This window comes from Aquarana catesbeiana, linkage group LG11 (assembly GCF_042186555.1).
Source record: "Aquarana catesbeiana isolate 2022-GZ linkage group LG11, ASM4218655v1, whole genome shotgun sequence".
Taxonomy (NCBI): domain Eukaryota; kingdom Metazoa; phylum Chordata; class Amphibia; order Anura; family Ranidae; genus Aquarana; species Aquarana catesbeiana.
The window spans coordinates 62,591,724-62,604,343 of record NC_133334.1 but is presented as its reverse complement, the minus strand read 5'-3'; the positions used below and the strand labels follow the sequence as shown (position 1 = coordinate 62,604,343).

Genomic DNA, 12,620 nt, shown 5'->3' with positions numbered 1-12,620 from the left:
ACTTTTGACTGTAGACACAGAGGCTGCTTTCCCCCTTTTAGTGGCCTGTGAGCATCTGCCTCTCCTTGGTGGCCTTCCGGACATGATGTATATTTTGTTTTGCAACACCACACTACACTGTATTATATACTGTGTACATGGCCTGAAGTGCATTAGAAACAGTACACCACCAAATACACTGTAGATATAGGCTACACTGGATGCAGAGTATATATATATATATATATATATATATATATATATATATATATATATATATATATATATATATATATATATATATATATATATATATACGTTTACATACCCTGGCAGAATTTATGTATGATTTCTTGCCCATTTTTCAGAGAAAATGAATCATAACACAAAAACTTTTCTTTCACTTGTGGTTAGTGTTTGGCTGAAGCCATTTATTATCAATCAACTGTGTTTTAAATCATAATCACAACAGAAACTATCCAAATGACCCTGATCAAAAGTTTACATACACTGGTGATTTTGGCCTGATAACATGCACACAGGTTGACACAAAGGGGTTTGAATGGTCATTAAAGGTAACCATCCTCACCTGTGACCTGTTTGCTTGTAATTAGTGTGTGTGTATAAATGGTCAATGAGTTTCTGGACTCCTGACAGAACCTTGCATCTTTCATCCAGTGCTGCACTGACGTTTCTGGATTCTGAGTCATGGGGAAAGCAAAAGAATTGTCAAAGGATCTGCGGGAAAAGGTAGTTGAACTGTATAAAACAGGAAAGGGATATAAAAATATATTCAAGGAATTGAGAATGCCCATCAGCAGTGTTCAAACTCTAATAAAGAAGTGGAAAATGGGGGGTTCTGTTGAAACCAAACCACGGTCAGGTAGACCAACTAAGATTTCAGCCACAACTGCCAGGAAAATTGTTCAGGATGCAAAGAAAAACCCACAAATAACTTCAGGTGAAATACAGGACTCTCTGAAAACATGTGGTGTGGCTGTTTCAAGATGCACAATAAGGAGGCACTTGAAGAAAGATGGACTGCATGGTCAAGATGCCAGAAGAAAGCCATTACTACGCAAATGCCAGAAAGTATCCGGCTTACAATACGCCAAACAGCACAGAGACAAGCCTCAAACTTTCTGGCACAAAGTCATTTGTAGTGATGAGACCAAAATTAAGCTTTTTGGCCAAAACCATAAACGCTTCATTTGGAGAGGAATTAACAAGGCCTATGATGAAAGGCACACCATTCTTGCTGTGAAACACGGAGGTGGATCGCAGATGTTTTGGGGATGTGTAAGCTACAAAGGCACAGGAAATTTGGTCAAAATTGATGGCAAGATGAATGCAGTGTGTTATCAAAAAATGCTGGAGGAACATTTGCATGCATCGGCCAGGGTGCTGCGCATGGGACATATTTGGACATTCCAACATGACAATGATCCAAAACACAAGGCCAAGTCGACCTGTCATTGGCTACAGCAGAATAAAATGAAGGTTCTGAGGTGGCCATTTCAGTCTCCTGACCTCAATATCATTGAGCCACTCTGGGGAGATCTCAAATGTGCAGTTCATGCAAGACAGCCCAAAAATGTACAGGAACTGGAGGATTTTTGCCAAGAGGAATGGGCAGCGTTACCATCTGAGAAGATAAAGAGCCTCATCCACAAATACCACAAATGACTTCAAGCTGTCATTGATGTTAAAGGGGGCAATACACAGTATTAAGAACTGGGTTATGTAAACTTTTGATCAGGGTCATTTGGGTAGTTTCTGTTGTGAACCTATATATTTGGGCGGAGTCAGGTGATCTGGGTTCTGTGCCACCTGTCTGAGTGGACGTGTGTTGTACTGCCCGGGCTGCTAGGCCAGACCCTGGGGCTATCTGGCTGCTAGGCTGTCTGAGGGCCTATTCAGAAGCAAAAGAGAAGCGCAGGGTTAGGATTGTGGCTTGCAGTCCAACCAGAAATGACGGTTCTGCCGGCCAGAGAACCTGTCATGGTCGGAGGTAGAGGGGAAGCTGTCGCCAGTAAGGGACCAATTATCAGGGACCACAGTGAGTAACTGAAGCAAGTACCGGAGCAGCATTCTCACCCATCGTTTGGGGACAGTGACTGAATATAGAGTAAACACTGAATATAAAGTCTATGCTAAATGCCGAGTATATATATATATATATATATATATATATATATATATATATATATATATATGCTAGACTGACTGTGTGTGTGTGTATATATATATATATATATATATATATAAAATACACTACCACTAACTGAATAACCTGCCTGCTTAATCTAACTCAAGCTATCTCTCTGTCCACTCCAACAACACTACACAAGGCCGCTATGTACGCAGCCTTATATAGTGTGGGGCATGGACTTAGTCCCCCTGAGCCATGATTGACCAAAGGCACCCTGCCTTTGGCCAATTATGGCTCTCTCAGCAGAGCACACTGTGATTGGCCAAAGCATGCAGATCAGGTGCATGCTTTGGCCAATCATCATACAGCTACCTCGCAGTGCATTATGGGGCGTTCCGCAGCTCTCAAATTTCCTGCGAACGCCCCATATGTTCGGTTCATTTTAGAACAAACACCCGATGAGACGAACTACGGGCTCATCCCTAATGACTGACATCCCATTTCTTTATCTCATGAAGGAGCAGAGAGTGTGTTATGATTACAGCTTCACATCCCTTCTCCTTCCTTCTCCAGCTCTCCCGGGATTGGCTGCTCCATACCTCTGCATGATTGGGCATACTGAAGTCACGTGGTGCTTTTCTGGAGTTTGACTGGATGTTACACTTCATGGGGCGTGATCAGTGTGACTGAGGAGGATATTCATGGTGCAGTCAGCTCCCAGAGCCAGCAAAAAGAGTAGGAGAGTATAGAGGTGGGCAGGGAGTCTTGTGACATCACGACTCCACCCACCAAGCTCCGACAAAGAGACCCACCCACTGATTCCAGAGTTTTGCAGGGCTTCTACTGCTGAAGGGGGTGACATTTGCAACTTAGGGATACATGCAGGAGGCTTGTATGTATATATACAGTGGATAGAAAAAGTCTACACACCCCTGTTAAAATGTCAGGTTTCTGTGCTTTAAAAAAAATGAGACAAAGATAAATAATTTCTGAACTTTTTCCGCCTTTAATGTGACCTATAAACTGTACAACTCAATTGAAAAACAAACTGAAATCTTTTAGGATGGGGAAGTAAAAATAAAAAACTAATGTGGTTGCATAAGTGTGCACAACCTGTTATAACTGGGGATGTAACTGTGTTTAGAATTAAGCAATCGCATTCAAACTCATGTTAAGTAGGAGTCAGTACACACCTGCCATCATTTAAAGTGCCTCTTATTAACCCCAAAGAAAAGTTAAGCTGTTCTAGTAGGTCTTTCCTGGCATTTTCCTAGTCGCATCCTACAGCAAAAGCCATGGTCCGTAGAGAGCTTCCAAAGCATCATTGGGATCTCATTGTTAAAAGGTATCAGTCAGGAGAAGGGTACAAAAGAATTTCCCAGGCATTAGATATACCATTGAACGCAGTGAAGGCAGTCAGCATTAAGTGGAGAAAATATGGCACAACAGTGGACTTTCCTCCAAAATTGATGAAAAGATGAGAAAAAAACTGGTCAGGGAGGCTTCCAAGATTCCTACAGCAACATTAAAGGAGCTGCAGGAATATCTGGCAAGTACTGGCTGTGTGGTACATGTGGCAACAATCTCCCGTATTCTTCATATGTCTGGGCTATGGGGTAGAGTGCCAAGATGGAAGCCTTTTCTTACGAAGAAAAACATCCAAGCCCGGCTAAATTTTACAAAAACACATCTGAAGTCTCCCAAAAGCATGTGGGAAAATGTCTTATGGTCTGATGAAACCAAGGTTTAACTTTTTGGCCATAATTCCAAAAGATATGTTTGGCTCAAAAACAACACAGCACATCACCAAAACAACACCATACCCACAGTGAAGCATGGTGGTAGCAGCATCATGCTTTGGGGCTGTTTTTCTTCAGCTGGAACACGGTCCTTAGTCAAGGTAGAGGGAATTATGAACAGTTCCAAATACCAGTCAATATTGGCACAAAACCTTCAGGCTTCTGCTAGAGGAACTTCATCTTTCAGCATGACAACGACCCAAAGCATACATCCAAATCAACAAAGGAATGGCTTCACCAGAAGAAGATTAAAGTTTTGGAATGGCCCAGCCAGAGCCCAGGCCTGAATCTGATTGAAAATCTGTGGGGTGATCTGAAGAGGGCTGTGCATAGGAGATGCCCTCGCAATCTGACAGATTAGGAGTGTTTTTGCAAAGAAGAGTGAAAAGTCAAGATGTGCCATGCTGATAGACTCGTACCCAAAAAGACTGAGTGCTGTAATAAAATCAAAAGATGCTTTAACAAAGTATTAGTTTAAGGATATGCACACATATGCAACCATATTATTTTATTTTTACTTCCCTCCACCTAAAAGATTTCAGTTTTTTGTTCAACCGAGTTGTACAGTTTATAGGTCACATTAAAGGTGGAAAAAGTTCTGAAATTATTTATCTTTGTCTATTTTTTTTTTTTTTACATCACAGAAACCTGACATTTTAACAGGGATGTGTAGACTTTTTATATCCACTGTACGATATTACTGTGCCATTAGTTTATACTGGGTACATTTGTCTCCATTGTTTTGTTACCCCCTTACTTCTTCTTTTTCTGGGGATTTACACTTAGGATTTACCTTTGCTTCCTGTCTCAGTGACCGAGGTCCAACCTTTCTCCAGTTTTTTAAAAGAGAAAAATGAAAAGTTTTCCCTTAAAATGCACTTTTAATTGAACCCCTGCATGTACCCTTCACTATAAAGTGTATCTCCAGTCAAAAAATTTAAAGCAGTTGTCCTGTAGTGATGTAGGGCTTGGAAGAGAAAAACCACAGGACCCACCAGGGGTCCAGACAATCAACACTCCCTGAAGTGTAGGATTCTGCAGGATCTTCAGTGGATAGTTTCTCTTCACTACTACAGAGACAACAGCAGAAGTAAGCATTCAATGTCTTCCTTGCAGGCATCATTTTTTTGTAAAATTTTATTTTAGCAACAGAGTCGGATTAGGACACCCCCAAAAACTAACCCTAAATTGGTTGTAAACCTTAGACATGAAATATGAACAAAGCATATCCCTCTATAGTAGTGATTGTGAACCTTGACACCCCAGATGTTTTGGAACTACAGCGAGGAAAAAAAAGTATTTGATCCCCTACTGATTTTGTAAATTTGCTCACTGATAAAAAAATGGTCAGTCTATAATTTTAGTAGTAGGTTTATTTTAACAGTGAGTGACAGAATAACAACAACAATATACAGAAAATCGCATTTCAAAAAAGTTATAAATTGATTTCCATTTTAATGAGTAAAATAAGTATTTGGTCCCCTATCAATCAGCAAAATTTCTGGCTCCCGGGTGTTTTCTATACAGGTAAGGAGCTGAGATTAGGAGCACTGTCTTAAAGGGAGTGCTCCTAATCTCAGCTTGTTACCTGTATAAAAGACACCTGTCCACAGAAGCCATCAATCAATCAGATTCCAATCTCTCCACTATGGCCAAGACCAAAGAGCTGTCCAAGGATGTCAGGGACAAGAGACTTACACAAGGGTGGAATGGGCTACAAGGCCATCGCCAAGCAGCTTGGTGAGAGGGTGACAACAGTTGCGATTATTCGCAAATGGATAAACACAAAGTAACCATCAATCTCCCCACGGTCTGGGGCTCCATGCAAGATCTCACCTTGTGGAGTTTCAATGATCATGAGAACGGTGAGGAATCAGCCTAGAACAACACCAGAGATTCTTGTCAATGATCTCAAGGCAGCTGGGACCATAGTCACCAAGAAAACATTTGGTAACACACTTTACCGTGAAGGACTGAAATCCTGCAGCACCCGCAAGGTCCCCCTGCTCAAGAAAAGTGCATGTACAGGGCCGTCTGAAGTTTGCTAATGAACATTTGAATGATTCAGAGGAGAACTGGGTGAAAGTGTTGTGGTCAGATGAGACCAAAATCAAGCTCTTTGGCATCAACTCAACTCACCATATTTGGAGGAGGAGGAATTACCCCAAGAACACCATCCCCACCGTCAAACATGGAGGTGGAAACATTATGCTTTGGGGGTGTTTTTCTGCTAAGGGCACAGGACAACTTCACCTCATCAAAGGGACGATGGACGGGGCTATGTACTGTCAAATCCTAGGTGAGAACCTCCTTCCCTCAGCCAGGGCATTGAAAATGGGTCGTAGATGGGTATTCCAGCATGACAATGACCCAAAACACACGGCCAAGGCAGCAAAGGAGTGGTTCAAGAAGAAGCACATTAAGGTTGTAGTGGCCTAGCCAGTCTCCAGACCTTAATCCCATAGAAAATATGTGGAGGGAGCTGAAGGTTCGAGTTACCAAACATCAGCCTTGAAACCTAAAGGACTTGGAGTGGATCTGCAAAGAAGAGTGTGTGCAAACCTGGTGACTAACTGCAAGAAACGTGTGACCTCTGTGATTGCCAAGAAGGGTTTTGCCACCAAATACTAAGTCATGTTATGGGAAGGGATCAAATACTTATTTCACTGATTAAAATGCAAATCAATTTATAACTTTTTTGAAATGCGTTTTTGTGGATTTTTTTGTTGTTAAAATAAACCTACTATTAAAATTATAGACTGATTATTTTTTTGTCAGTGGGAAAACATACAAAATCAGCAGGGGATCAAATACTTTTTTCACTCACTGTACATTCCCCATGATGCTTGTGCACTCTGCAGTGTAGTTGAGCATCATGGGAAATGTAGTTCCAAAACATCTGGGGTGCCCAGATTCACTATTACTTGTTTAAAGTGTTTCCTTGCCTCAATTAAGAGCACTAAGTGTCACTTCTGTCTGCTGCTTCATTTCTCTGCTATCAGCATGAATCACGTCTGACAAGTTTTCCTGACACCAAGAGAATAAAGGTGACAGGGGAGGCAGCTCCAGCTGATTGACAGCCTCAGCTCTGTTGCTGTGTGAATGGTTTGTGTCCCTTTCTTCCAATTAGCTCTCGGATCTCTCCTCACTGAGCTCTGCAGAGTGTAACTTCAGTTCCCTGCCCCATTTTCTGACATCTTAGACAAGCTTTATAACTTCTGGAGTTTAAATGGATGTAGAGAAAAGAAGACTGCACATAAATAGGTACAACTTATGTAGGAGGATGTGTTTCATCTCTGTGTATCACCAGAGGCCAATCACTTCACTGGGTATTTGGAAGGATTTACAACTTTAACCACTTCAGCCCCGGACTATTTGGCTGGCAAAAGACCAGAGCACTTTTTGCGATTCGGCACTGCGTCGCTTTAACTGACAATTGCGCGGTCATGTGACGTGGCTCCCAAACAAAATTGACGTCCTTTTTTTCCCACAAATAGAGCTTTCTTTTGGTGGTATTTGATCACCTCTGTGGTTTTTATTTTTTGCACTATAAACAAAAAAATAGCGACAATTTTGAAAAAAGCAACATTTTTTACTTTTTGCTATAATAAATATCCCTAAAAAATATATAATTTTTTTTTTTTTTTTTCAGTTTAGGCCCATACGCATTCTTCTACATATTTTTGGTAAAAAAAATTGGAATAAGCGTTTATTGATTGGTTTGCGCAAAAGTTTTATTAATATTTTATTTTTTTATATTTTTATTAATATTTTTTTTTTTTACTAGTAATGGCGGCGATCAGCGATTTTTATCATGACTGCGACATTATGGCGGACAGATCGGAGACTTTTGGCGCTATTTTGGGACCATTCACATTTATACAGCGATCAGTGTGATTAGAAATGCATTTAATACTGTGTAAATGTGACTGGCAGTGAATGGGTTAACCACTAGGGGGCGCTGTAGGGGTTAAGTGTGTCCTAGGGAGTGATTCTAACTGTGGGGGGGGCTATGTGTGACAAGACACTAATCACCGCTCCCGATTACAGGGAGCTGTGATCAGTGTCAGTGTCACTAGGCAGAACAGGGAAATGCTTATTTACATCAGCATTTCCCTGTTCGTTCTTCCTCTCCATAAGGCGATCGCGGGTATCCCTGAGGTCATCGAGTCCGCGGGACCCGTGATCACAGTCACCGAGCTTGCGGCGGGTGTGCGCACCCGCAAGCCGCTTCTTAAAGGGCAACATACAGGAACGTTAATATGCCTGTACATGCCCTTCTTCCAACGTATATCAGCGTGAGCCGGTCGGCAAGCGGTTAAAATTAACCTACATCCGAATACTATTAGTATGATATAAGAAGGTAATCGTGACAAAAATAACACTTCAGTGCTGATAATAAGCATCTCTGTCAAACATTTGTTTACAAATCTTTCATTTTTACAGGAATTTTTTTGCAAACTGCTGGACAAGGCCATTGATCAGTTCATACGTTGGCCGTTGTGCTGCTTATCTGATTGACCTGATAGGCAACCCAATGGCCAACTAAAAGAGTACACTTGACAACTGACAACACTGCTGCTAACTGTGAAGCAGTGGTTTAGGTAAGAAATTTTTCAACAATGTCTCATCTCTACACCTCGTTTAATCAGAGAATGCTTTGCATTCATTGAAAAATGCAAAGTGTTCTCTAAACGGCACCCGTGCTGAGCAAGTGACCCTCTGTATTCGCTATGCCACAGGGCAACAGTGGGACATGGAGGCTAGTGGCGATCACTGTAGTAGCAGTACATGCTACAGTGATTTCCAGCTTCCACAGGGATCCCATAGGTACAGCACATACACACTTATATCAGTCCTAGCTGGACCAAAGTAACTATGCAAAAGCTATACCTAAACTTCAGCTTTAAGATATATTATTCTAACTTGACCGCTGCATTGTTTGCTGGCAAGTCAGCAGTTAGCTCATTTATTTTACCTGATGCATGGAATTGTTTTTTTAAAGTATTCAGATTCACAGCACGCTTGAAAGGGAAGTAAGGCCAAAGCTTTTTTGATCAAACTTCTTTTGTTGGTCACAGGAGTGCACTTACTTTTGTTCTCCTGTGACCCTGAGTAAGCTAATAGTAGGCTTTTGCTCGCTATCAGTTGACATGGCAGAGCCACTCCAGGCTCCAGAAGGATTCTGACAATATTGTCAGGATCCTCCAGGATGCCCAATGACAGCTGTCTGCAGCGTGGCTGAGAGCTAGAGCCAGCTGTGCCTGCAACTCCCCTGCCCGACGCTCCAGTAAGTGCTGGAAGAGAAGACCAATGTGGGACAGCTGCAGCATTGGTCTTCTCTTCCAGCACTTACTGGAGCGTCGGGCAGGGGAGTTGCTCCAGTAAGTGCTGGAAGAGAAGACCAATTTGGGACAGCTGCAGCATCATACCAATGCTGCAGCATGGAGGGGAGTATGTATTTTTATTTTGTTTGTTTGTTGTTTTTAAATGCCATATTTCTCCTGTAATTTGGGCCATGCTTGATTCCTTACATGGTGTACTGTGATATAAATATATGCAACATTTTTGCCTTATATTCTTCAGCTGTACATCTCACCATTCAAATAGAACTGCGTTCATGAAGTGTCTTTTCTATATGGGCAGATTGCAGTACCTGTTCTGTCCTGAAGCTGCGCTGTAGGAAATATCAGTTTAGCACAGGAAGAATGGACCTCGCTGTGTTGGTGTATGTGGGTGATGTCTCAGCTAAAGGGGTTATTTTAGAATCAAACCTAGAATACCCATTTAGGATTTTTATATTACCTAGTAAATGTTTGGCAAGTGTGTTTTAATCTGCTAAATATAAAAAAATTTACATTTTAATAGTACTTGTGCCTGCTTGATAGTTAAATTGTCAGATGAGAGAATAACTTGAGGGTTAACTTGTGTCCACCGTGAATGCTGAAAGGCATGAATGGCAAACGGTTCCAATTCAGGGCGGCGCTCGCAGTTTGCATAAATTACTGCTTTTATTATGGTTACAAATACTGTAGTCCCATGGTAACCTTGGTGAGGCACAAATTCTCCTCTATACTCTGGCTGCAGCCACAGAAATGGGTCATTTTTGCAGACTTAGGCAACCAGTTGAATTTTAATAAAATATTTTTTTTTTTATTTTAGTTCATATTGCATTTAACTTTACTAAAACCACAGTTAGTTCAGTTACATATATAGCTACAAGTGTGCTATATATTGTATGCTAAACTGATACTTGTCGGGCTCATGTTTCTTAAATGTACACCTGCCCCTATTTTATTCCTTCAACCCTGTTCCCTCATTATTTTCTTTCTTTTTATTGCTTTTATAAAATTCCTTATGTTTTGTGTTTTGTATTATTAGTTTTTGTTGTTTTCTTGGTCACATTTTTGCTTTCCGGTTCAAGTATTCCATGAATATTAAAATTTGAAACAGTTGTAGTTTTTTTTTTAAATGACCCACGTTTATTAACAGCTTTAAAATTCATGCCAGTATTTCTTTTGTTAAAATAAAACTGTTGCCACCACTGCTAGTATAATTTAGGTATCATTTCCATAAGTTAGAAATTTTACTTGTCATGAGTTTAAATTTTAGGTTTAACCATCAAGCCACAATATTAATTATTTTAATGTTTAAACACATAAAAACAATGAAAGCAAATAATATTTTTTAAATAAACAATAATAATAATATTTTTTTAAACGAAAGCACTTTAAAATATATATAATTTGATCTCAATATATAAATTTGATATCTAAGTCCTTTATTGTGTTTTTTTATTTTTTTAAATGTCCACGCTAGTATAATTAAATGCCCAATGCACGTTGTGTAGAAGTTGTTTCTTCCTCAAAACAGGATGGCTGCAGCCGTTTCGCAGTTATCAGCCGTGGAAAATTACCCCTGGGTTGTTTAAGAAATTATTTTCGGCAGCACAAAAAGCCATCCAGCGTCCTTGTCAGAAAGGATCAGCATAAATTTCCGCTGACAGAATGCCAGGCTGGCAGTCTACCTATGGCATTTGAAACCCTGTATACAAGAACAGAACCCTGACACACACTTCTTTCCTGTTGAAAAAAAAATTTAGAGAAGGAAAGGGGATTTTGGTCCCCCATCCTTCCGACCGTTTAAGTTTCTAAAAATATCAATTTCTCACACCAGAAACAAGCTTAGCAACAAGGTGTAAAATTAAATATCCTTCATTAGAATTGCACTGGCTATCAGTAACCCATAAATCGCGTTGTGTTGGCTGCTTATTGGTGCAGCTAATAAAATAAAGCTCAGTCCAAGAGAGCCGTAGGCAGCTTGCAAGGCGATAGCGGGATTTGCTTACTGTAAATACAAGAAAATCGCACACAAATCTGCCGTGGCTTTGACAAGTATTAAGATCCCTCTTTACATCTGTACCAAAGTGCAATTAGCTTTCCGTGCACTAGGACTGCTCTATCTTATTCTGCTTCATTACTTGAGCATAATCACCCAGCTTGCTTGAGTGGTCGCACAAGCAAGCTCGAGTCTAAATAGATAAAAGGGAGTGAATGTGTTCAAATATACGAACTGCCTTTTAAGTCTTTAATTTATTCATCTCCAAGACAGATTTTTTTTTCTAATGTTGTTTCTCCTTTTTTTTTGTTCCCCCCCAATCTTCTTTTCTGTTCCCCTGCAGGTTTGCTGTATGTCCACAAGATTCCTCGACTTAATAGTTTGATTTGTGATGAAACAGACACCAAAGACCTGGCTTTTAAGTTAAAGAGAAAGCTTTTCTCTATTGAGGTAAGGTTTTGAGCTGATTTTGGTGGGAATTGGCCCAAAATATGGACAATAGCTCAAAATTATTTGTGAATGGGCAACATTTATAACAGCAATGCAAATGTATTGGGCAGCATATGATAACCTTTTTTGAAAATGAATGTCGGGTATCTTCATTTATTGGGGGCGGTTTTGATGAGCATTGAAGATTTATTAAACCATGGCAAAGATCTCTAGTATTTTGCATGGATTCTACAGGCGTTTCCAAAGTTTTCATACATGCTTTGTAAGAATATTTAGATAAATACCTACCTTGCCTCTTCTTTTTGAGAGAGAATTATTGTGGGTATTAGGCATATCATATGCTTTATATGTTATGACTTTTGGGAAATGCTGGGAAAAAAGGAGAATTTAAAGTGTTTGTTACCCCCCCAAAAAAAATCCTGTTCCCTTAAAGCATGAATAACAGCACTGTGCTGTGCAGTTTGGCCCATTCTGTCACCTAAAAAAACTGTCTGATCCTGCCTGGCTATACCCTGCCTTTGTAAACAGACCATGGTTTATCATCATTATTATTATCATTATTCAGGATTTATATAGCACTAACAGTTTACGCAGCGCTTTAAAACATAAGGGCAGACAGTCCAGTTACAATACAAATCAATACAGGAGGGATCAGAGGGCCCTGCTCGTTAGAGCTTACAATCTAGAAGGGAAAGTCAAGTGGAACAAAAGGTAATAGCTGTGGGGGATGAGGTGATGGAGAAAATGAAAATGCGGTTGTTAGGTGTGTGTAGGATAGGCTTCTCTGAAGAGAAGTGTTTTCAGGGACCGTCTAAAAGCTAATAGAGTAGAAGATAATTGGACAGATTGGGGTAAGGTGTTCCATAGGATTGGAGGGGCTCTGGAGAAGTCCTGGAGGTGAG

General features: G+C 40.4%; 1 protein-coding gene across 2 annotated transcripts in view; it reads left to right on the top strand.

Annotated features, from left to right (window-relative positions):
* The window catches only part of ELP4 (elongator acetyltransferase complex subunit 4), a 480,195-nt gene that overhangs the window by 310,522 nt on the left and 157,053 nt on the right, over nt 1-12,620 (top strand). For both annotated transcript variants that reach the window (XM_073604507.1, XM_073604508.1), the window contains exon 9: nt 11,612-11,718. In XM_073604507.1, the coding sequence (XP_073460608.1) occupies nt 11,612-11,718 (107 nt within the window). The remainder of the gene's footprint in view (nt 1-11,611; nt 11,719-12,620) is intronic.